The following is a 20,955-nucleotide window of genomic DNA, read 5'->3' as shown; positions in this document are numbered from 1 at the left end:
TAAAAGAGCAGGTTTCCATACAGAGCAAGTGGAAGGAGAGCTCTGAGTTGGTGAAGAAGGATGCTCAGAGTGGGAACTCAGAGTGGAGGATGGAATGGCAGATTTATCCCTTCTTTTCCCTCCATTCCCAAAAGGAAGGAAGGCGGGGGTATCCTGCTCAGCATTCCCTCTCCAAGTTGAAACCAGAGAGGGGAAACTTGATGCAAAGTAGAGGAGGAAACACCTCACAGCTCCTCTGTTTCTCCATCCAAGGGGATGCGAATATCCACATTGTAGTCTACAGGCTCCCCAGAGCTCAGCCAGGGAATAGGGGTTCGATTGAAAGAAGGCCTGTTGGAGAGGCTCTGGTTGTAGAGGACCAAGGGTTCACTCAGCAGGGGCCCCAGGTCAAACTTGGGCATCTGGAAGGTCATGCGTTTGGATGCCTTCTCATATCCACCATAAGGCATTGCAGTCCTGAAAAGGGGATATATTATTTAATTAAAAACCAGAATAAAAGAGACAGAGCTTTATCAGTGAGATGTTACTCTGTTTTGAAGATAGGGAAGTCTGGGAATTTTGGTTGCAGATTGCTTCTGCACGCCTATTGTTCTTCTGCATTAGCATTCCCATCCCCTTTCCTGGTTTTCCTGGTGTCCCAGCATTTTAGAGAAAGTAACCCCAAACATTATAGACCCAAGGGTCTGAGACCACCTTAAATTTCAACATAGAATCCCTACCCTGCCTCCAGTGGATAGTATATGGTCTGGATGAGAGGGATGAACATTTCCTGGGAAATCCAGGCTCCTTAGGACCAAATGAAAAAGCACTTTTCTAACACTTCCCTATCCTGTTTTCATACAGATCTACTATGCACTGTCTAGAGAAGCCCAATTTCAAAAGAACAGTTAAGCTTTACTAAAGTAGGGTATAAAGGACCAGAATCCTACTGCAGGAACAGTAATGGAATCCTAACTTTGAGTAAAGGGAGCCTCAATAGGACTTTAAATGTATAATATAGTATTTATAGTCAAAGCAACCAAGGCCAGAAGTTGGGTAACTTTCCCATGCCCACACAGCTAATAAATGGCCTATGAACTAAAATTCAAATCCTTGCCTCCCAGCAATTTTTTGTTAATCATAGTTTGCTGTTTCTCTGAGCTAGGACCTCTTGCCTCCTGAAACATTTGAACCCAAGTCTTCATCCCAACTAAGGACACATTGCCACACACTGAAATGCATCTGGTTCCTTCCCCATCACTCCTACCTGTTGAAGGACTTATATTGGGGGAGTTCAGCTTTGGCCCCATAGGCCAACAGGTCAATGCCAAGTTCCACTTTCTGCTGGGGGTCAACTCCCATGGCTCTCTCCCATGGGGAAATATAGGTCTTGAATACAGTGATATGTTTTCCTTCTCCACCTGCCTGGTCTCCTAGCAGCAATGGAAAAGAAAGTAAGTCAAATAATAGCAGTTAGTAGCCAAGGGAAGTTAGTCTCACACCCCTGTGCAAGGGAAGTTGCTGGAGCCAGAGACCAAAGGTATAACATCCTCCTGGTAATTGTATAAGGTTTGTGGAATAATGGTAGCCTGGGGTCAGATCTGTGACTTATACGGAAAAGCCAGAAAGGTGACTGAGAAACAAGGCTTCTGAATGAAATTGACACATCTCTTTATTCTCCTGGACCCAGAGAGTCCATTAAGATATCTCAGGCCTCCCCTGCTCCCTACACCCAATCTAGGTCTCATTCCTAGGGATACGGCTGTTCTAGGGAGCAGACACATTACTGTTGGGGGAGGATACTTGCCTGTTCCTGTATCGCCAACCCCTGCTGTTCCAGCAGCTCCTCCTCCGCCAGTCTGGGCCCCTGGACCACCTGTACCCCCAGATCCAGATCCGGGGCCCTGATGGTGCTGTTGGTCAGAGCCATATTGTCCAGCAGAGCCACTTCCCATGGCCTCGCCTCCACTGCTGCCCTTGCCATAGGAGAAACCCTGACCAGCTGTGCCCAGCTGTCCCCCCACTGTAGGAAGGAACTTCTGGAAGTGATCCTGAAAGAAAAGGACAGAGTGAAGGGAAGGTTAGCAACGGGTATGGAACATACAAAAACACAGGTATGCATAGCAAGGATGATTTGATCAGAGACAATGGCCAACCAGGAGACCGTGAATCCTCTAAGATTCTCCCCTCAATAGATGAATAGTGGGTAGCTTATCTATGAAGAATGAAACTCTCCTTAAGGGGTAGGGCTCCCTTGGCTCAGTTCCCCTAATAATACCTTAGGATGGCGACAACTCATTCTCCACACCCCTCCTTCCCATCCTTCCCAAAGCAAAGAGGACCAAAACTTCTGCTCAGCTAAGATTTGAGATATAGCTTTGGCATGGAGAACCCAGTCTTCATTTGAAGAACTACAGAGGTCTCTGTCCAGCCCCCTCCTCATCTTGTCTAACAGAACTCTTTTTCTCTCTTTTTCTCTTTCTCTCCCTCTCTCCTCTAGGCGCCTGTTGGACCAGGACTTCCTGATAGTGAAACTATAGTGGGGAGGGGGAAGGGTGACCAAAAGAGCAAAACTGGATTCACCCCAAAGCCTAAAAATAACCCACCAACTCCTTCAGGAGGCTCTACTGGCCACCCATTGTGCACATCCCCTTGCTCCACCCACTGTAACCAGACCCAGGCAGGAAGGAGGGCTTTTGGTCTCCTAAAGTTAGATATAACTGGCTCAGCATTTTTACTCTGCTTCTACATAAAGGCCAGTGACAGACACTTCTGCCCCTGGCCCCATGTATGCATCTATTTCCACTCTCCCCTGACTACCCAGGGGAGGTAGAGGGGGTAAAAAGGAAATGGAGCCAATGCCCTCCTTCTCAGCTGTAACATCTTGTGCCTGGCCGCTCTCTTCAACCCCTACTTCTGTTTCTTTGAAGAATCCTGACTAGGGAACGTAGGATCTTCAAGGATAGTGTCAGTCCCCACATCTGGGGTCCTTAGATAAAAGAATGGCTCAAGAAGGAGGTGGCTATAAAAATTCATTTAACTCTATAGGATTGTCAGGTTTAGAAAATAAGATTATAGGACACGCCCTGGCCGGTTTGCCTCAGTGGACAGAGCATCGGCTTGCGGACTGAAGGGTTCCGGGTTCGATTCCAGTCAAGGGCACATGCCTGGGTGTGGGCTCGGTCCCCAGTAGGGGGCCTACAAGAGGCAGCTGATCAATGATTCTCTCATCATTGATGTTTCTATCTCTCCCTCTCCCTTCCTCTCTGAAATCAATAAAAATATATTTTTTTAAAAAGATTATAGGACACTAGTTAAATTTGAATCTCTGACACACAACAAATACTTTTTTAGTATAAATATGCCACAAATATTGGATGGGACATATTTATGTATGAGAGTATCCATTGTACATCTGAAATTCAAATTTATTTATTTATTTTTATTTTTATTTTTTTTAAATATATTTTATTGATTTTTTACAGAGAGGAAGGGAAAGGGATAGAGAGTTAGAAACATCGATGAGAGAGAAACATCGATTAGCTGCCTTCTGCACACCCCCTACTGGGGATGTGCCCGCAACCAAGGTACATGCCCTTGACCGGAATCGAACCTGGGACCCTTCAGTCCGCAGGCCGACGCTCTATCCACTGAGCCAAACCGGTTTCGGCTGAAATTCAAATTTAAATGAGTGCCCTATATTTTAAATTTAAATTTAATTTTTAGCCCTAGCCAGTTTGGCTCAGTGGATAGTCAGCCTATGGACCTAAGGGTCCCAGGTTCAATTCTGGTCAAGGGCACGTACCTCAGTTGCAGGCTCCTCCCCAGCCCAGTCCCCGGTCAGGGCTCATGCAAGAGGCAACCAATTAATGTGTATCTCTCACATCGATGTTTCTCTCTGTCTTTCCCTCTCTCTTCCCCTCTCTCTAAAAATCAATGGAAAAATATCCTCGGGTGAGGATTTAAAAAAGTTTTTAATTTTTATGTCCCAAATAGTTTCTGCGACATATTTATACTAAAAAGTATTTATTTTGTATCTAAAATTTTAGTTTGTGTCTTGGGATTTAAATTTTTATTTTTATGTAAAAATATTGACTGGGACATACTCTACTAAAAAATTATCTGTGTTTATCTCAACTTTAAAACACAGGGCTGGGCTTCCTGTGTTTTATCTGGCAGCCCTATCTTTAACACTTACCCATACTGGAAAGGAATTTTCTCCCTGAGGGTGTGGTACTCCCCACCCACCTTCACTAGCTCTAAGATGGAGACTGAGTTTCAGAGGTGGGCTGTAACTCAGCCTGGAGCCGTTGAGGACTCACTATAGCTGGGGGTTTTAATGGGCTTTTAACCTCGACTGTGACTCGACATGGTTAGCATTAGAATAAAGGAATCGAGAACAAAGCCAGCGAGTGCAAAGGGTTAAGTTTCTGGGAAAGGGAGGTTGGTGGTATTTTGGAGATTCGGGGCCTACCAAGAAGCTTTCAGAAGGGGCACTAGGCTTTGAGGGTAGTAAAGTTCCGAACTCACCATTGAGCTGTCAGAGAAGACATCAGGGTGGTTTTCATAGATAAATTTCTCCACCCGCATCTGCCGCAGTTTGAACATCTTAGAGCCCCGGTTAGTGAGCAGTGACAGCTCCTCCAACATCACATCCCTTGGGACACTGATCTTCTTGCCCAGGTTCAGGCCCGAGCTCTCCTGTCCACCTTTTAGGGAGGTGGGGAGGAAGAGGCCAGGGAAAGAGGAAAAGAGGGTTTTCTGGGCTCAGCATGCAGATGTCATCCATAACTAAGTGTGTGTGTGTCCCAGCAGAGATCGCCAAGGGAAGCAGATGCTGTCTGTGATGTCTGATCAAATTCTGTCTAGTTTGTAAGGGATTTTGATTTCCTAGTTTTGAAGTTGGAGCAAATGCATGGGAACGGGATTGCAGAGTGGAGATAGTGGAAATACTAAAGTAGAGAGAATGAATGGAGTCAAGGGGACATGGACATGGGGGTACAGGGCAAATGAAGTACATCATAGAGGGAAGCCACTAGGGAAGCTGTAGCCTGTGGTAAAGCCCAAAGGCCAACACAGAGTGGAGTTGGACACCTCTTAGTATACTCCTGCCTTAACTCCTTTTCCTACTCTTCCCCTCAGTGAACTCTGGCTGCAAACAGCCTGTGCCGTTTTCCATTTTAAATATGTACACAGGCTCCCTAGCTTTGAGGAAAGAAGTAAGGAGATTAACCATTTATTGAAACCTATCTCTGTGCCACTCTCGATTGCATATGTTTTCTTCCTTAAACATACCTACCTCACTGACCTGTGGGTCCCGTTGTCCTGGACCTATGCTGGGTAGTATGGCATGGGTATTATTGTCTCAGATTACAAGTGTGGAAGGGGTGAGTAGTTAGTGTTGAATACTTTCTCCTAACCCACTACCACCATCCCGCACCCCACCCTACTCCTGAATTTCTCTTGTCTCTTCACCCTAAGACATATGTAACCTTATGATATTTCTGGGACTTTTGGGCCAGTGATACTCTTAATAAGAAGTCCCATCCTAGGCAGGTGCAAATATGCCATACCTCCAGTGAGTTCCATGATCAGCTTACTGGATTTCCTCTTTTTGTTGGGGGCTGGGGTTCCTGAGAGCGGCATTGTGGAGGTAGGATTCAGCCTGGATAGGGTGGGAAGAGGGAGTTGAAAGATGAACAGGGATTGGGAAGGGTGTGTCTACAGTAAGGGCTTCAGGAAGCAAAATTTCATTAGATTTTCAACGAAATATATATTCCCTCTAGTGGTGAAAACTCACTACTTTGGGGCTTCTCTTCTCTTGGGAGGCAGGGCAAAAGCTATAGATGTAGCCTTGCCCCTACCTTCTCCCAACCTCTTTGCAGCTGTTTTACAAAGTGCTAGTGCATGCATTAGATTCACAGTGCATGTTGGGAGGCAGGGGCTAAAACAAACAAACAAACAAACAAACAAGTAACACACAGGCAGGGCAATGCACCCAGGTTTCATTAGCATGATTTGAAGTTTTTATTTGAATGGGGATCTCAGATTGGGGCTGTCATACCAAGCTCTGATCTCTCCTCAGTCTTCCCCAACGCCCAGGGGGTCAGAAAAATGTTCTGCCAGGGTTGAGATCCAGCCAAAAACATTCTCCATAGGAAGGAGAGGTTGTTGCTCCTCCACTGGGCCAGCTGGAATAAGGCCTGGGAGGTCACAGCAGTGCTCCCTGCTCCATTTCAGTCACCCCTGCCCCAGACCCCAAAATTAGAGAGGGGTGGGGCGGGGGTGGGTCAGGGAACATTTGAACCTTGATGCATGTCAACTCAGCAATATCATAGCAGTGGGAATTTGAAGGAGGACAGGAACATAATAATAGTATCTGGCAGTGAAGGGGGACAAGCTGGAAAAGATACAGACTTCAGCTCCTCCTTGATAGAAGTTGGCAACCAGCAAAAATGTTGTCTTCTATGGAGTCCTGTCTCACAACACAACTGCAATTCTACTAACTTAGTGGGGTCTGCTGAGGTCAGAGTCCAGGAACTGCTAAATGGACTCTCCCTGTATCTCTCAGCCTCGAGGTTCTATTTTTCCTCTTAGACCCCCTTCTTATTTCTCCAGTGCATCCCCCAATATCTCTATTCTCCCCACCCTCCTGGGCCCCTCTCCTTCCAACTCTCTGTGGCTCCCCTGAACTGGACAGCTGGGAACTGAGCATAGATGGGGGAGAGGGAACTACCCCAGGATCAAGGGTCGCTATTGCATACACAGACACAACAGTCCACAGAATGGGCTCCAGCCCCTCTGGTTATAGAGTTGGAGACTTACCAGTTGCTTGGGCGGTGGTCAGCTCTCCCTGGGGTCCAGCAGCTTTGGAGGACTGAGCTGCTGTGACTGGAGAACCCGAGCTGGGCAGGCGTGGGGGAAGCACTGGCAGTGGGGGAGGGAGGGTGGTTATTAATAGAGATGGTGAGCGTAAGCAGCTCAAATGGCACAAGGGGTACTGAGACCCTGGAACCAAGATCCTGCCCTCCTTGCCCAGAGGCTCAGGAATGAAAGAAAGGCCTTTGGGATTCTCCCACTAAATTGTCTGAGCCAGTCTGCCCAGGAACTCCCTTTCACTTAACATTTAGAGTCTGAGAAGCATTCAGGGAGAAAGTGAAAACTGAGAAGGCGAAAGGAGGTAGGCAGCAAATGGTAGCTAGGAATTCGGAGTGGGAGAACAAGAACCTGGAGAGCCACTCAGAGCCAATCTACATCACAGCTGGAAGGACATGTGGCTGCATTTTGGGGTGGGAAAGCGTAAGGCACTATATTTGGGAAAGGGATGTCTGTTCACAATGCAACTACTCTTTGAAAGTTCCTGGATGGGTTGATCTTTCCTCTGGGAGGGCCAGATTTTAGCAGATTAAGGGACCAAATTAACCAAACCCAGTGCTTTCTAGGCTGTAAGGGAAGATGTGAGGAAGACCTGACCAATTTCTGCCTTTTCACCCCTATTTGCTGTTGGGGTGCTCAGTTCAGCCTACTCTGCAGGATAGATGTTGATGTTTCTCTGAGAAGTGTATGAAGGCTTCTGACCTGCCAAGGCCTTGCTCTCTGAGGTTCCTACTTGGGCTTTTCTTTAAAGGAACACATATCCCATTTGCATTGTTCCAGAGAAACCTCTGGGCAGGGGCACTAGCTGGAGAGCCCCCTTGTGAGAAGCCTGTCATGTGCCCAGCCCTTTCCCCAGTAGCTCCATGAACATCTGGATCCTCCTCTACCTTCTGCTTTGGTTCTGGAATCACCCTATTGTGGCTGCTTTAAGAAATGGGTTTTGTAGCTCCCAGAATACCCCCCTGTTCCTCTGTGAGCTCTCCACTCTTCCTGACCATGCCCTTTTCCCATCCTAAACTTTTCAGGTTCAGGCTAGGAGCTGAAAGGGCTTTAGCTTTCTGTAGTTGGCCTCTTCCTAGATCAGTTTAGCCTCTAGATCCCTCATCTTTTGTCTTCCTTCTCCTTTTCCTCCCAACCCAAAGAAGCAATTAGAAGAAAAAAAACAAATAGCAAATGGTGGTTTCATCATCACTACCATCCTCCCCTCAATAACAAACCAAAATTTGATGGCTGCTTACGCTCACCATCTCCTGTCATTAAGTGCCTAAAACTACCAGGTGGGTGAAGATAGAATATTTAGCCTATGCTCTCTGGGCCCTTCCTTCCTTTGGAATTCTGAGACTGTACTTAGGAGCATCTGGGTCCTGGACCTGGTTATTGGGGCAAATATGCCCCCTGCTGGTAAAATTGGAGCAATGGCACTTCCTTCTCCAAAGTCTAATTCTAGTTTGCCTCTTGTACCTTTTCTTCTTCTTCTTCTTCTTCTTCTTCTTCTTCTTCTTCTTCTTCTTCTTCTTCTTCTTCTTCTTCTTCTTTTTCTAGGAAGGTTCTATTCATTCTTTTTTAGAAATTTTATTGTTTAAGTTATTACAAATAGTAGTACATATGTCTCTCTCTTTTTTTTTTCTCTCCACTGACCTCCCTCCGGCCTCCCCTTACCACCTCCCTCCCTCCCCCCGCCCTCTGCCCCGCACTTGCACTCTCTTCTTTATTAGTCTCAATCCACACTATCTGCCCACCCTCTCTATTGTTCTTCCCTCTCCTTTCCCTCACCCTACAGCCATTGTTTTCCCATGGAAGTATGGTTGCTTCCTCTAGGGAGCTAGGAAATGTTGATGGCAAAGGGCCTTTCCAACTTCTCTTAGTTCTGTAAACGGAGGCCTAGCTTGGGAAGTATGGAGCAAGAGATTGAAAGAGGGACAGTCTGTATGGGAAATGTGGGGAGAGGGAACCAAGGGGAGTGGTAGAAGTGACTAAATAGAAATGAGACAGAATTGGTAGAGAAGATCAAGAGACCAGGAGTAAAAAAGGTGAAACATAGCAGGGCAGCAATGGAAAAAGAGACCAGGAATCTGGAGGTCAGGTTCAGAATGAGCTAAGATCAAGGGGAAATCAGGATTTGGGTATAAACCTAGAAGAGAAGACAGCAACAGAAGGTGTGGGGTATAAGTTTATTCTTGTGCACAAACAAAAGTACTGTGACTCACACCCAATATACAAAAGAAACGATCAATTTCCAGATCAAGCAGCAAACGTGACCCTTGGTAGTCATGGTGAAAGGGGAGTCTACACTCCTTTAGGATCAGAGATCAGGACCTGAAGCTGGAAAGGAACAAGAGCTAGGGTCTGAGGGGTAGGGTAGGACTGAAAAGAGGGTTGGCTCTGGGTGTTTCCTAGCCCTTTCCCAGGTAGTCAGGACAAGCTGCAGAAGACAGAGGGACAGACTCAAAGGAGGTAGCACAGATACCAACTGTTTTTTCAACACTTAGTATATACTCTGACATCCCCCCACCATCATCCACTTCACTCTAACAAATGCATTCTTCTCCATCACAATTCCCCCCAATCCTCCTCTTGTACACAGTTGGTTTCTTGTTACCTAACTTTACTCTCTGCCAACACTGCATTCTCACTCTCTCACCATGCTCCTCTTTGTGGCTCAATCGATTTCATTAATTTCTGCTCTGCTCCTGGTTCTGCCTCATTTTCCACACCGTGGCTCTTTTCTGTCCTAAGCTTAGAGGAAGTGAAGCCAATGAGTTGTTCATTCTTAGAGGAAATTTTTCTTTTTGTTCACTTCCTGGGTGCTTGTTGCTCAGCATGGGCCTGTCAAGTTGCTAACTGAAATCCTGAGGAATAGAATTTTTAGTTCGATTCCTGACCTAACTGGTATAATGCAGCCCATACAAACTGCCTTGGCCCTTCAAGTCTCCTCATACTCCATACGTTTCACAAGATGCTGTATACCAATTACAGACGCTAGTCTTTAACTGTAGTGAATCTCTTCCTCCCCTAGATTATCCATGTGGGGTCATCTCACCCTTCTTTCATCGGTGCAAGGGTGAGACCCACATTAGGTCTTTATTTAGATCTGTCCTCTTACTCTTGCCTCAGACAGAAGAGCACATCTGTGCACTTGCACATGCGTACACACATACATACGCATACATACATGCCGAAGTATATGCCAGCCAACTTTGGAAAAGGTGAGCAGTAGAGAGTAACTTAGCGCAAACAAGGATCAATTCAGTTTCATTGCTGCCTGCCTGGTGGTGAGATTCTTGTTGAGTGCTCAGTGGTAGCTTCTCTGTGTGCTTCGCATTGAATGTTATGAAGTTCACAGAGAAAAGAACAAAGTAGAGAAATACAGACCAGTGAGGGGATATGGGTGGAGAGACCTAGAGATAAAGACAAAGATCCAGGCAAGAAACTACAAAGACAAAGAGAAGCACAAATACCAAAGCAGAAATATTAGGTTGGAAAGCAGAAGGGAGGTTGGGAGCCAGGAGGAAATGGGGATGGGATACCAACTCCAAAACTATCTCTGGCAGGAGGGAATTTAACCTCCAAATGCCTGAGAGAGGGGGTGGATTGGGTAGAATAAGCAACTTGAGGAACGGGAGAAGCAACTCTCCTTGGTCCTGGGACCTGTGCCTGCTCAGTGGTGGCCTGCACCAGGCCTCCACACCTGAGCCTGCAATCCCGTTTTGGTGGCCGAAAACCGGGGCCTGGCTACCTGGAAGCCACAGGAGCTGGGTGAGGTCCCAAGACCCCTGGGAGACTCTGGAGGAGGGGCTGGGCTAAGGACAGGGACTGAGGCCAGCTCTGCCCTCCAGATGGGCTCGTCCAATGTAGTGGCTGCTCTGGGGGCAAGCACAGTGGGAGCCAGGGGTTCTGCAGTGGGTTGGGGTGCTGGAGTGGAAAATCGGCGGATCTCCTGGATTCGGGCAGTTTTGGGGGGCCCTGAGGAGGTGGGACCAGGAGTCTGGGGAGCCTCATCAAAACAGAACATGGCAGTTTTCAGTTGGTAGGGCTGGTGCCGCATGAAATCCAGAGCCTTGATGCCCTGCTTGGGGGTTGCCCGCGGCCCCTGGGATTGGGCCTTATTAGGGAGAGTTCGGGCAGCCTGGGGGAAATAGGGTGAGAGCAGTGGGTTGTAAGCAATAGGAGGTGGGGCACGGATATTGGGTGAGTATTTCCAGGAAGGGGGCAGCGAGGGAGTAGGAGAAGGGCTTCGGGGCCGAGGGCCGAGGCCAGGACTAGGTGTGGCCTCTACCACGAACCTGTCCGCTCGGCTTTGCCGCTCGGCAAATAGCTCCCCGCCCCTGCCCTGAAGCCTCGGTGGCTCAGGGATTCCAGCGGGAGGGGCTGCCCCATTCACTAGCCCCTCAGGGAACCCTCGAGATGAGGGCTTAGGAGCCACGGGGGGTGGAGTCTTAGGAGTCATCGGGGGCGGGGTCTTAGGAGCCATCGGGGGCGGGGTTTTGGGTGTCACGTGAGGCAGGGTCTTGTAACTCCTGCCCCCTGGTGGCTGCATGAAGTTGCAGGCTTCAGCCCCCAGGCTCAGAGCATCCTCCTCGGGGCCAGATTCAGCACCCCCGGCCCGGGGCTTCTCATCCAGGTTCTGCACCAGCGACAGCAGCTCGGGGTTGGGCGAGTTCTTCGTTTCCTCGTTTCCCTGCCGGAACATCTGCTTCCGAGTCCCCCGACGCCGGGCCTCCTGGAGGATGCCAGTGCGAGCCGCTGGCACCGAGATGCGCTGCTCCCGAGCGCTGGGGGGCTCGGGGGCGGCGGGGCCGGGGGCGGGCGCCTCTGGGCGCGCAGCGGGTCGCAGAGGCGCCGACAGGAAGATAGAAGCGGTGGAGGTCATGGCAGCTGTGCCAGAGGGAGCGGGGGGCTCTGGGGTCCCGCCTGGCGTAACAGGGCGACTGGGGGCTGGGATATACAGGGAGCTGGTGGCCGTCACGGGGCCCGAAGAGCGAGGGGTGCTGGGGGAACTGGAGGCGGACAGGTGGCTGGGCACCCCGGAGGTGAAGCTGGGCAGAGGCGTGGGCCCCTGAGCAGAGGCCAGGAAAGGCGGTGGAGCAGGGCTGAGGCCTCCCAGGCTTTCACTCGCCCTCTTGGGGGCCACGGGCCGAAAAATGACCGAGGTGGTACCTGGCCGCTGCCCCTGAAAGCCCGGGGTAAAGGGCCTGGCTGACCGGTTAAAGATGCTTGGAGTTGGGGTAGGGGCTCCCCCGCCTGGGAGGAAGGGTCTGGGGCCCGCCAAAGGGCCTGACGACTCGGGGAGCCCGGCCGCCTCGGGCGGAGCACTCTGGGCCCGAGGGGGTGACTGCAGGGCCCGCCCGTTGAGCGCGGCTGCCGGCCCGTCCCCGGCCGCCGGCCCGTCCCCCGCCGGCTCCTGGGCGCTGGAGGCTGCGCGCTGGCGCTGCTGTTCGAAGAGCTGGACCCCTCTCCCCGAGGCCTCACTCAGCTGCCCTCCCGGGCCCGGGCCCGGGCCCTCTGCTGCGCCTGAGCCCGGCCTGGCCAGCTCCATGTCCAGGTAGGGGCTGTCCCAGTCGGACTGGTTGGTGAGGCTGCGGGCGTCGGAGAAGGCCTCCTCGTCCAGCTCGGATTCGCTCGTTGGCGGGACCCCGTCTTCTTCCTCCTCGGCGCCTGTCCCAGCTGCAGACCCAAAGCTCACCAAGGTGTACTTCTTGGCTCTCTGCCGTCTTTTCTTAAACATCAGCACCCCCTTGGAGTGGGGGTTGGGGGCTGCAGTCAGCAGGGATGCAATCGTCCGGCATTTGGTCTTGGCCTCCTTCACGCTCTTCTCCTGGAGGCTCTCTGCCCGTTGCAGTTCTGAGGAGGCCGGGAAGGGGAAAAGCTCGGTGAGCCTCTTGGAGTCCTATTTCCCAAGGCTTTCACCCCCTCCCCGGCCAGCCCCCTCGGCCCTCCCACCTCCCGCCTTTTCAAGGTCTTCTGACTTGGGGGCAGATTGGAGGGTGAAAGGTGAAACCAAGGACAGTTAAAAGGAAGGCCGAGTCTAGTTGGCTGTCCAGACACCACTCTGACCACAGCTCTCCTCTCTCCTCCCTCTATTCTGCTCCTATCTTCCCAGAGATGTGCTGTTACCCACCCCACTCACATTCCTCCCCTGCCTCCCTCCATTTCTGGCTGACAACGCAGGGGTGGGGTGGGGTGGGGGGTAGGGTAGGTCACTTCCCAGGCAGAAAGATGAGGCAGGTCCCAGGGAGACAAAAGATGAGAAGGGACACCTTTCTCCCACCACAGAGATCACATTACAGAGATCTCAGAAAGTTTGGGACTTACTCACTTACCCCTATGATAAGGACACAAAGGACCCTTAGCAACAAGGATCTTATTCCACCCCCACCATGCAGTCCACATCATATACATTCATAGGAATAACCCACCACACATCATTTCCACAAGAATATGGGGCTAGCAAAAGCCAGCTGTGGGCACATTTTCTCATGGACTTTTCTCTCTCGTTTACATATACCCCAGGTTATATATACCCTAGTTCACACATGTATTTAAACAAAAACACATAGAGTCACTTGAATATATTCACACACATGCACACTCCAGATGGCCCTTCTTCCCAGAGTTCCCCCTGCAAAGGTCCTTTTCCTAAAAGTTTGAACAAAGTTTTAGAGCAGACTTTGGCCTTGCAACTGCCAGCCACTCTTCTTTGCCTCACATCCCGCTACTCACAGCCAGGAATAGCGTCAGATCCGAGATGCAGGAGAAGCCAGAGTGCTGCTCTCCAAGGCAATCCTCCAAACCTTTAGGATACCTCAAAGTCACTGACTAAATCTGTTCACCTTTCCCCCCAGCTGAGGTTGCGAGTGGAGTAATCTTCCTTAGGGGTCAGCCTTCTAGGTAGAGAGCTCAGGCCGCCACCACCAGGCAGGCACAAAAGGATTATATACGAAGGGGAGGCAGGGCAGGGCTTCCCATGCCATGTGGGGCCTGGGAGGTGGGGCCAGGAAGTGGGAGAGGCTGCCCTGCTGGGCTTTCTGACCCATGATCCCCAGTTCCTCCTAAAAAAATTATTGAAATTCCATCTCCTTTCTACTCAAGATACCAACTCCCTCCTAATTAGAGCTCTCCTTGTGCCCATCCCAACATTTATACCACAGAACAGAACTGTGAACAAGAGCTAGATATTGGAGTCAGAGTTCAGTTTAGGTCTTTGGTTCTGGGGAGAGTTACTTCACTTCATTGAAGTTCAGTTTCCTCATCTGTAAATGGGAATGATAATAGCTACCTCATAGGGTTGCTATGAGGATTAAGTGAGATAATGTAGGTAAATTTAGCATTTAACAGCAGCCATAAGTTCCACTGTGAGTAACCATTACTATTAAAGCTTTCTTGTCACTAGCTACACCTGTATACTGACACTTTCTTATTCACACATATTTTCTCCCACATACAGACCTTAGGTGATTCACACTTCTCTCTCATTCACACACTCTCCCCTTGAGTTTTCTACAGCTCATGTGGTCACAAATCCCTTTGACATGTGACCACAGCATTAGTCCATTCTGAGAGAGGGGTCATGAAACTTTCCTTAGAAAAGAAGGGAAAGGAAGGGAAAAAGAGGAATAGATAAGGGAGTAAGACCTTTCCCGAAGACCTCCCTTCCTAACTGTTGGTGTATTCCCCTGCCTTCTAGATCCCAGAACTCCCTTGGCTATGGGGAGGTAGTACCTGCATAGAATGGGTCCTGTAGCTCAGGAGCTGGGCCTGGAGCTTTGTTGGAGCTGTCTTGGCTGAAGGGCTCTTGGCTGAGGGGCTCTTGGCCGATGGGCTCAAAGGTCTCCATGCCGAGAAAGGCAGTGTTGGCTGGAGCTGGACCAGCTTGAGCCACCCCCCATGCCTTTTAAAGCCCCTTTGTCTTGTCCCCAGAGCTGGCAGCTGAATGAGCTCACTATGCTATTTTTGGAGCCTGTCCCCCTCCCTTCTCTGGCCTGCTCCACAAGCCCCGGTGTGATAGACGTGGGCACCTGCCTACCCTTCCCCCTACTTCACCCCACTGGACAATGAGGTCTGCTTGACTAAAAATAGCCCTGAGCCACTAACTCCAGTCTCACCCAGCATGAGGGGAAGGGAGAGAGTGCTAAAATGAGAATTGGGGATAAGCATGGGATCCTGGGCATGCATCTGGAATTTCTTTGTGGTATATGGGACATTCTTAGGGATGCCAGACTCTAAACTGTCACATCTTTAGTTTCTAATCCAGACTTAGAGACACAAAAATTCTATGGATCAGGAATCAGAATGGTGGAGGGGAGGAATGGGAGATGAGAACTAGAGGGATAATCCTGAGATTTCCAAGGTGATAAGAAAGGGCTCTGGGGAGAGGCATGGTAGACATAAATGGGGAGAAAGTTCGCTCTTAGACCTTGTTCTATAGCTCACATCAAAAATAGCAGAGAGCTTGAGATAAGTGGAACTGTGTTTTGATTTTTTTTTTCTGCCCAGGCCTACATTCTTGCCTGAGATAAAGAGCTGAAGATCCCTCCCTCTACCACTTCCTAGGGACTCATGACTATCCCGTAGCCTCCCAGTCCCCAGGAATGCTAACTGAATTTACAAAGGTCAAAGGTTGCTCTGATTCTATGCCTGCAGTTAACACTGAAGAGGCCCTGTAGCCATGCCCTGCTTCAAAATACTTCCCTGTCCTCTATCTAGCACCTAGCAAAATGATAGCAAGGACAACAAGCAAAGCCTTCATTGACTCATGTCTCTTTCCAATTTCCTACTTCCCCTATTACTGAGTTGGGTTGAACCACCTGTACCTTTTTGCTGCACTAGTTCAAACAGCAGAAATAATGGGACCATGAGAATAATTATTTCCTCCTCCTACTCCTCACTCTTCTCCATTTGTCCCCAAGACTATATCCAAGGGAAGAATAAGGTATGGTTATGAAGGGGTGGATTTAGAGCTCAGATTAAAAGGCTAGGGGGAAATGGTTCAGGCACTCACTGGCTTGCTTGGCCTTCTGGGTGTAGGTGGTAGTAAGATCTTCTGCCACCGGGTGGGAAACAGGCCCCACCATAGGGATGAGATGAGGGCCAGGCCGGAGGGTACCATGGGGCAACAGCAGGGCCTCGCCTGGGGGTGGCTTAAGGGTTGCCCCATTCTCCGAAGATGGGGAGCTCACACGGCTGTCACCCTGGTTGGAAGGGCCAGAGGTAGCAGGTGCCGGCTCTGCAGGGCTGTCAGACAGGTAGACCTCATCAGGTGGGGCTCCCGGAGGGGTGGGCCTTGTGGGGCCTCGGCGGCGGGGTCGGCGGGGCTTCTCCTGGGTGGCAGGGCCATCAGCATCACTGTCTGTTTCTCCGTAGTAGGCCTCACTATCAGGGGGTGAGAGGAGGCTCCCAGGCTGAAGAGACTGGGGAACTGGAGCACCAGGGGGCTCCGGACTCATCGGAGATAAAGGTGACAGCACCTGAAGCTCACCAGGGGATGGAGATCGCAAAGGCCCTTCATCCTCTACCCTGCGAAAGATGAGAGAACTTGAGAAATGGGTTGGGTGACTGCCAGCTAGAGATCTGGAGGGGGTGGGAAAAGGAGGTAAGGGGAGAAGGGAGATATAGGTGGAATGGGTTGGGAAGAGTGGAGATCTGAAGACAAACTGGGAGGCAAATGTGCCTGGAGGACTGTGAGTAGAAATGGGCTTTGAGGGAGATGTGACAATGAGACAGGCAAGGGTTTGAAGGAGGCCCACACACTCAGCCACTTGACACTCCATCCCTAAATTACAGATATATTAAAGCCCTTTGGGAGGCCTGCACTAACACCTATATTCCAGCACTGATACACGAGCAGAAATAGGTACTTGTTAGTTGCTGAAGCCAGGCCAGTGAGACACAGAGCTGAGTCAGGGAGTAGGGGGACGGGATGGGTTGCCTTGGGAGGAGTCCATACCTCTGCACAGTGAGGACAAGTTGAGTCCCTGAGGCATCGATGAGGCTCATGGCACTGGCATGGGAGAGGCTGGTGCAGGAGACCCCATTGATGGCCAAAAGCTGGTCCCTCTCTCGGAGTCCTGCTCTGCCAGCCTGGCTCCGTCTTCGGATCTGAGAAGGTGTTGGAGGAGAGACTGTAGGTGAGGGAGGGCTCCAAGGGGGAATAGAATGAAAGGAGTTAGGATGGGAAGGACCCATGTGTGGGAGGGATTTTACTTTGCAATGTCAGAAAGGGTGGAGAGGGGCATGGGACTGCAGTTAAGGGGGCCTTCCTAGAGGGAAGAAGGTACAGAGTGGAGGGAGCAATACATTATGAGGGGAAGGAGGATAATCACTGAATGAGAGGATTGGGGGCAGGACAGGTGCTAGAAATGGCTTTCCAAGATTTTCCTCTAAGGGCAATGTCTATACTAGCTAATAGTTCACTCCTAGGCCTTGGAATCCCAGGCACTATTATCTACATAGTCTACTAGTAATGTTTTAGAACATTATTCCAGATTGGAGGGAGTCCTGCAGATTCTGGGAGACTGTGATTGTGTGTGTATATGTGTGCCTTGGTGGCTATCATTTACTGAGTGCTTACTAAATGTCAGGCATGGTGCTAAGCACTCTACATATATTATTGCATTTAATCCTTAGAGTGGTTCTATGAAGTAGGAAGTCTTATTACCCACATTTTACAGTTGAAAAAATTAAGCCTGTATGGTGAAACCCATAGGGTAACAACTTCAACTGACAGGCTAGCACCAAAAAAAGAGTCTTGCCTAGTGAGAAAGGATCTGGCGTAGGAAAAGAGGAGCACTGGAGGCATGGGCAGGGCAGGGCAGGGCTAGGCTGGGCTGGCATGACAGCCTCAGCTCATCACATATCAGTTTAGTTAGAGAGAAATTAGAACCTTCCCTACATTCCTGGAGTTTGGGGTAGAGGCACAGACCCAGGAGACCGGGTGGCCAGCCCTGGGCCTCTGCTGCTATGGTGCTGCAGGGAACTGAGACAGTCTTTTTTTCTTTGCTACCAGAAACCAGGAATTCCCTTTTCTGATAGCCCCCACCCCCACAAGACACTACTTCCCCCAGCAAACTTTAGCATGCTTCCCTGCCCATCTACCCACCCCACTCTTCTTCACAGCCTCCCACTTCTCCGCCACATGACTCTTCCCAGGTTCCCCCTTTCCCTGAAACCTCAATATAGGGGCTCTCCCTTACCTTGGATACCTGTAAGGGCTTCCTCTGCTCGGCCCCCCCCTGAAGTCGGAAGCCCCAGGGGGCTCCCCCTGACAGTGTGACCAGCACCTCCTTCTCAGCACCCATCGCTCAGGTTGGCCTATGGCCCTCGGAGTGTGGACAGTGTCCCAGGGAGAGAAGTCGGGGTGCTGGTACCCCGTCCGGCCTGTCTGTCTGGCTGTCCTGCGCCTGCTGCCCCAGGCCTTCCCCCCCACACCACACACCACAGGCAGGCAACTTGGCCCTGGGATCAGTACAGTCCAGCACACGTGTCCTGTCAATCGGAGTTGTGCTCAAAATAGTTGCCGGCTGTACTCCTCTCCCTCCCCCAGCTCTATTACTCCCAGAACTAATTATAGTAAAAATTTCTGCTCTCCCCTGTCCCCCATTCTCCTGCAGGGGCCTTTTACTCAACACTCAGACTGCTAGTTCTCCGGGCTCTATAACTCACATACACCCTTTCAGGGACTGTGGTTTCCCCGATAGGATCATGGACTAAGTCCAAGTGCTTTCCTCCAAAGCTCATTTCAAAGTGGCAGCAGCAGAGGCTTCAATTCCAGAGCAAGGAATGGCTGGGTTTGTCCCACAAGTTCTCAAGCTTCCTAGAAAAGAGTGCCCCTTCCTGTATGAATCTACCTATTAATCAAAATGGAGATCTATATCCCCTGCAGTGCTGGGTGCAATTTAGAGGAATTCGGATCAGCCTTGCTCCAGATGAACTGTTGCCTGATCAATAAAGCCTTTCATGCCCATCTCCTGATGCCCTGCCTATACAATAGGCCTTTCTTCCTCTGGGCAACAGATGTATCAATATATTTCTATTGTTGTATTTTTCAGCCACTATTATAGTTTGTCTATCTGCCTGTCTCCCTCTTAGACTATGAGAAACTTGTGTGCAACAGCCAATTAACAGCCTACAGAACAACGACAGATATAAATAGTGCTCAATAAATCTTTGCTAGCCCAGCCAGTGTGGCTCAGTGGTTGAGCATCAACCTAAGAACCAGGAAGTCAGGGTTCAATTCCCAGTCAGGGCACATGCCTGGATTATGGGCTTGATCCCATGTGGGGCATGTAGGAGGCAGCCGATCAATGATTCTCTCTCATCATTGATATTTCTCTCTCTCTCTCCCTCTCTGAAATCAATAAAAATATATTTTAAAATAAATGTTTCTAGCCCTGGCCGGTTTGGCTCAGTGGATAGAGCATCAGCCTGTGAACTGAAAGGTCCCAGGTTTGATTCCCGTCAAGGGCATATGCCCAGGTTGTGGGCTTGATCCCCAGTGGGGGACTTGCAAGAGGCAGCTGATCCCTGATTCTCTCTCATCATGGATATTTCTATCTCTTTCTCCCTCTTCCTTCCTCTCTAAAATCAATTTAAAAAATATTTAAAATAACTAAATAAATAAATAAATAAATAAATAAATAAATAAATAAATGTTTCTAAATTAAATTACCTCTTAAAAGGTGAATACAAATAGGTGTGCATAAATATGCCAACCTATGTATATATATAAAAGCCTAAGCAGCCTAAGTGACTGAACAACCGGTCGACGGGTCACTATGATGCACACTGACCACCAGGGGGCAGATGTTCAATGCAGGAACTGCTCCCTGGTGGTCAGTGCACTCCCACAGCCAACCTCCCATGGCCCCTCCCCCCAGCTGGCCAACCTCCGGCCGCTCCGATTGGCCCTGATTGTCAGCCAGGCTGAGGGACCCCACCCACACATGAATTCCTGCACCCGGCCTCTAGTGTTAATAATAAAATCCCTACTTATTTTTAGGTTTCCATTACATGAATGTGTCCTATGTTGAGATCTCTGTTATAGCCTTAGCTGGTTTGGCTCAGTGGATGGAGTGTTGGCCTGCGGACTGAAGGGTGCCAGGTTCAATTCCAGTCAAGGGCATGTACCTTGGTTGCGGGCACATCCCCAGTGGGGGGTGTGCAGGAGGCAGCTGATTGATGTTTCTCTCTCATCGATGTTTCTAACTCTCACTTCCTCTCTGTAAAAAATCAATAAAATATATATTTTTAAAAAGAGATCTCTGTTATAAAACATAACATTATGGTGCTGTAATTATCAAAAGCTAAAGCATTTCCTGGAATAGCTGTTCTGCTAGTGTGACAAATGCTGTTTGCCTTGGTGTAAAAATCAGTGGTCGGCAAACTGCGGCTCGCGAGCCACATGCAGCTCGTGAGCCGCGGTTTGCCACTCTGTTGACTAATGAGTTTGCCGACCACTGGTGTATGTAGTCATAGAAAACACCTGGGATACAGAATCAGATCTGGATTTGGATTCTTTTTTTTTTTTTTTAAATGTATTTTATTGATTTTTTTTACAGAGAGGAAGAGAGATGGACAGAGAGCTAGAAACATCGATGAGAGAGAAACATCAATCAGCCACCCCCTGCACACCCCCCACCGGGGATGTGCCCGCAACCAAGGCACATGCACCCGACCGGAATCGAACCCGGGACCCTTCAGTCCGCAGGCCCACGCTCTATCCACTGAGCCAAACCGGCTTCGGCTGGATTTGGATTCTTGTTCCATCATTTATTAGATGAGTGACCTTGGACAGTTACTTGACCTCATCAGTAAAAAGAGTATCTAAATATCCATTCATTCACTATTTAAACATTTATTAAGTGTTAGCTACATGTAAGTCATTGTGCCATACATTGTGGCTTTCATTCAACCCTCAGTGTGCATTGGAATCACCTGGGAAACTCTTAAAACTATTAGTTCCTTAAAATAAGATAGCATAAATAGTTGAATTAGATGATTGTGTAAGAAAATAATTTATCAATATAATATATATATGAATATATAAGAATATTATTTAACCGAGACTAGTCCTAGACTAATGGGTCTCAATCTTCAGTGTGTGAA

At 49.4% G+C, this 20,955-nt stretch overlaps 2 protein-coding genes across 4 annotated transcripts; both read right to left on the bottom strand.

The window, feature by feature from the left end:
* Window positions 1-224: 224 nt before the first annotated feature.
* On the bottom strand, window positions 225-5,637 carry MYOZ1 (myozenin 1; the record flags this gene model as incomplete). Its single annotated transcript, XM_079794098.1, has 5 exons — window positions 5,553-5,637; window positions 4,510-4,688; window positions 1,787-2,030; window positions 1,247-1,412; window positions 225-456 (listed from the first exon to the last, which is right to left on the bottom strand). Exons 1-5 carry the CDS (start codon window positions 5,623-5,625, stop codon window positions 225-227), a joined length of 894 nt encoding a protein of 297 aa, XP_079650224.1. The 5' UTR covers window positions 5,626-5,637.
* A 4,876-nt stretch (window positions 5,638-10,513) lies between these two features.
* SYNPO2L (synaptopodin 2 like) lies at window positions 10,514-18,987 on the bottom strand (the record flags this gene model as incomplete). Of its 3 annotated transcripts, none has more annotated exons than XM_079794023.1 (4): window positions 18,045-18,987; window positions 16,799-16,950; window positions 15,854-16,368; window positions 10,514-12,696 (listed from the first exon to the last, which is right to left on the bottom strand). In XM_079794023.1, exons 1-4 carry the CDS (start codon window positions 18,147-18,149, stop codon window positions 10,514-10,516), a joined length of 2,955 nt encoding a protein of 984 aa, XP_079650149.1. In that variant the 5' UTR covers window positions 18,150-18,987. The 3 variants fall into 3 exon arrangements, with proteins under 3 accessions (XP_079650149.1, XP_079650150.1, XP_079650151.1); XM_079794024.1 differs by having other exon boundaries at window positions 18,054-18,987; XM_079794025.1 differs by lacking the exons at window positions 16,799-16,950; window positions 18,045-18,987 and having other exon boundaries at window positions 14,575-15,935.
* Between the last annotated feature and the right edge of the window lie 1,968 nt (window positions 18,988-20,955).

The sequence above is a fragment of the Cnephaeus nilssonii genome, assembly GCF_951640355.1.
Source record: "Cnephaeus nilssonii genome assembly, chromosome: 16".
Lineage (NCBI taxonomy): Eukaryota > Metazoa > Chordata > Mammalia > Chiroptera > Vespertilionidae > Cnephaeus > Cnephaeus nilssonii.
Note: the sequence above shows the minus strand (reverse complement) of the source record. Positions and strands in the feature narration are given on the sequence as shown.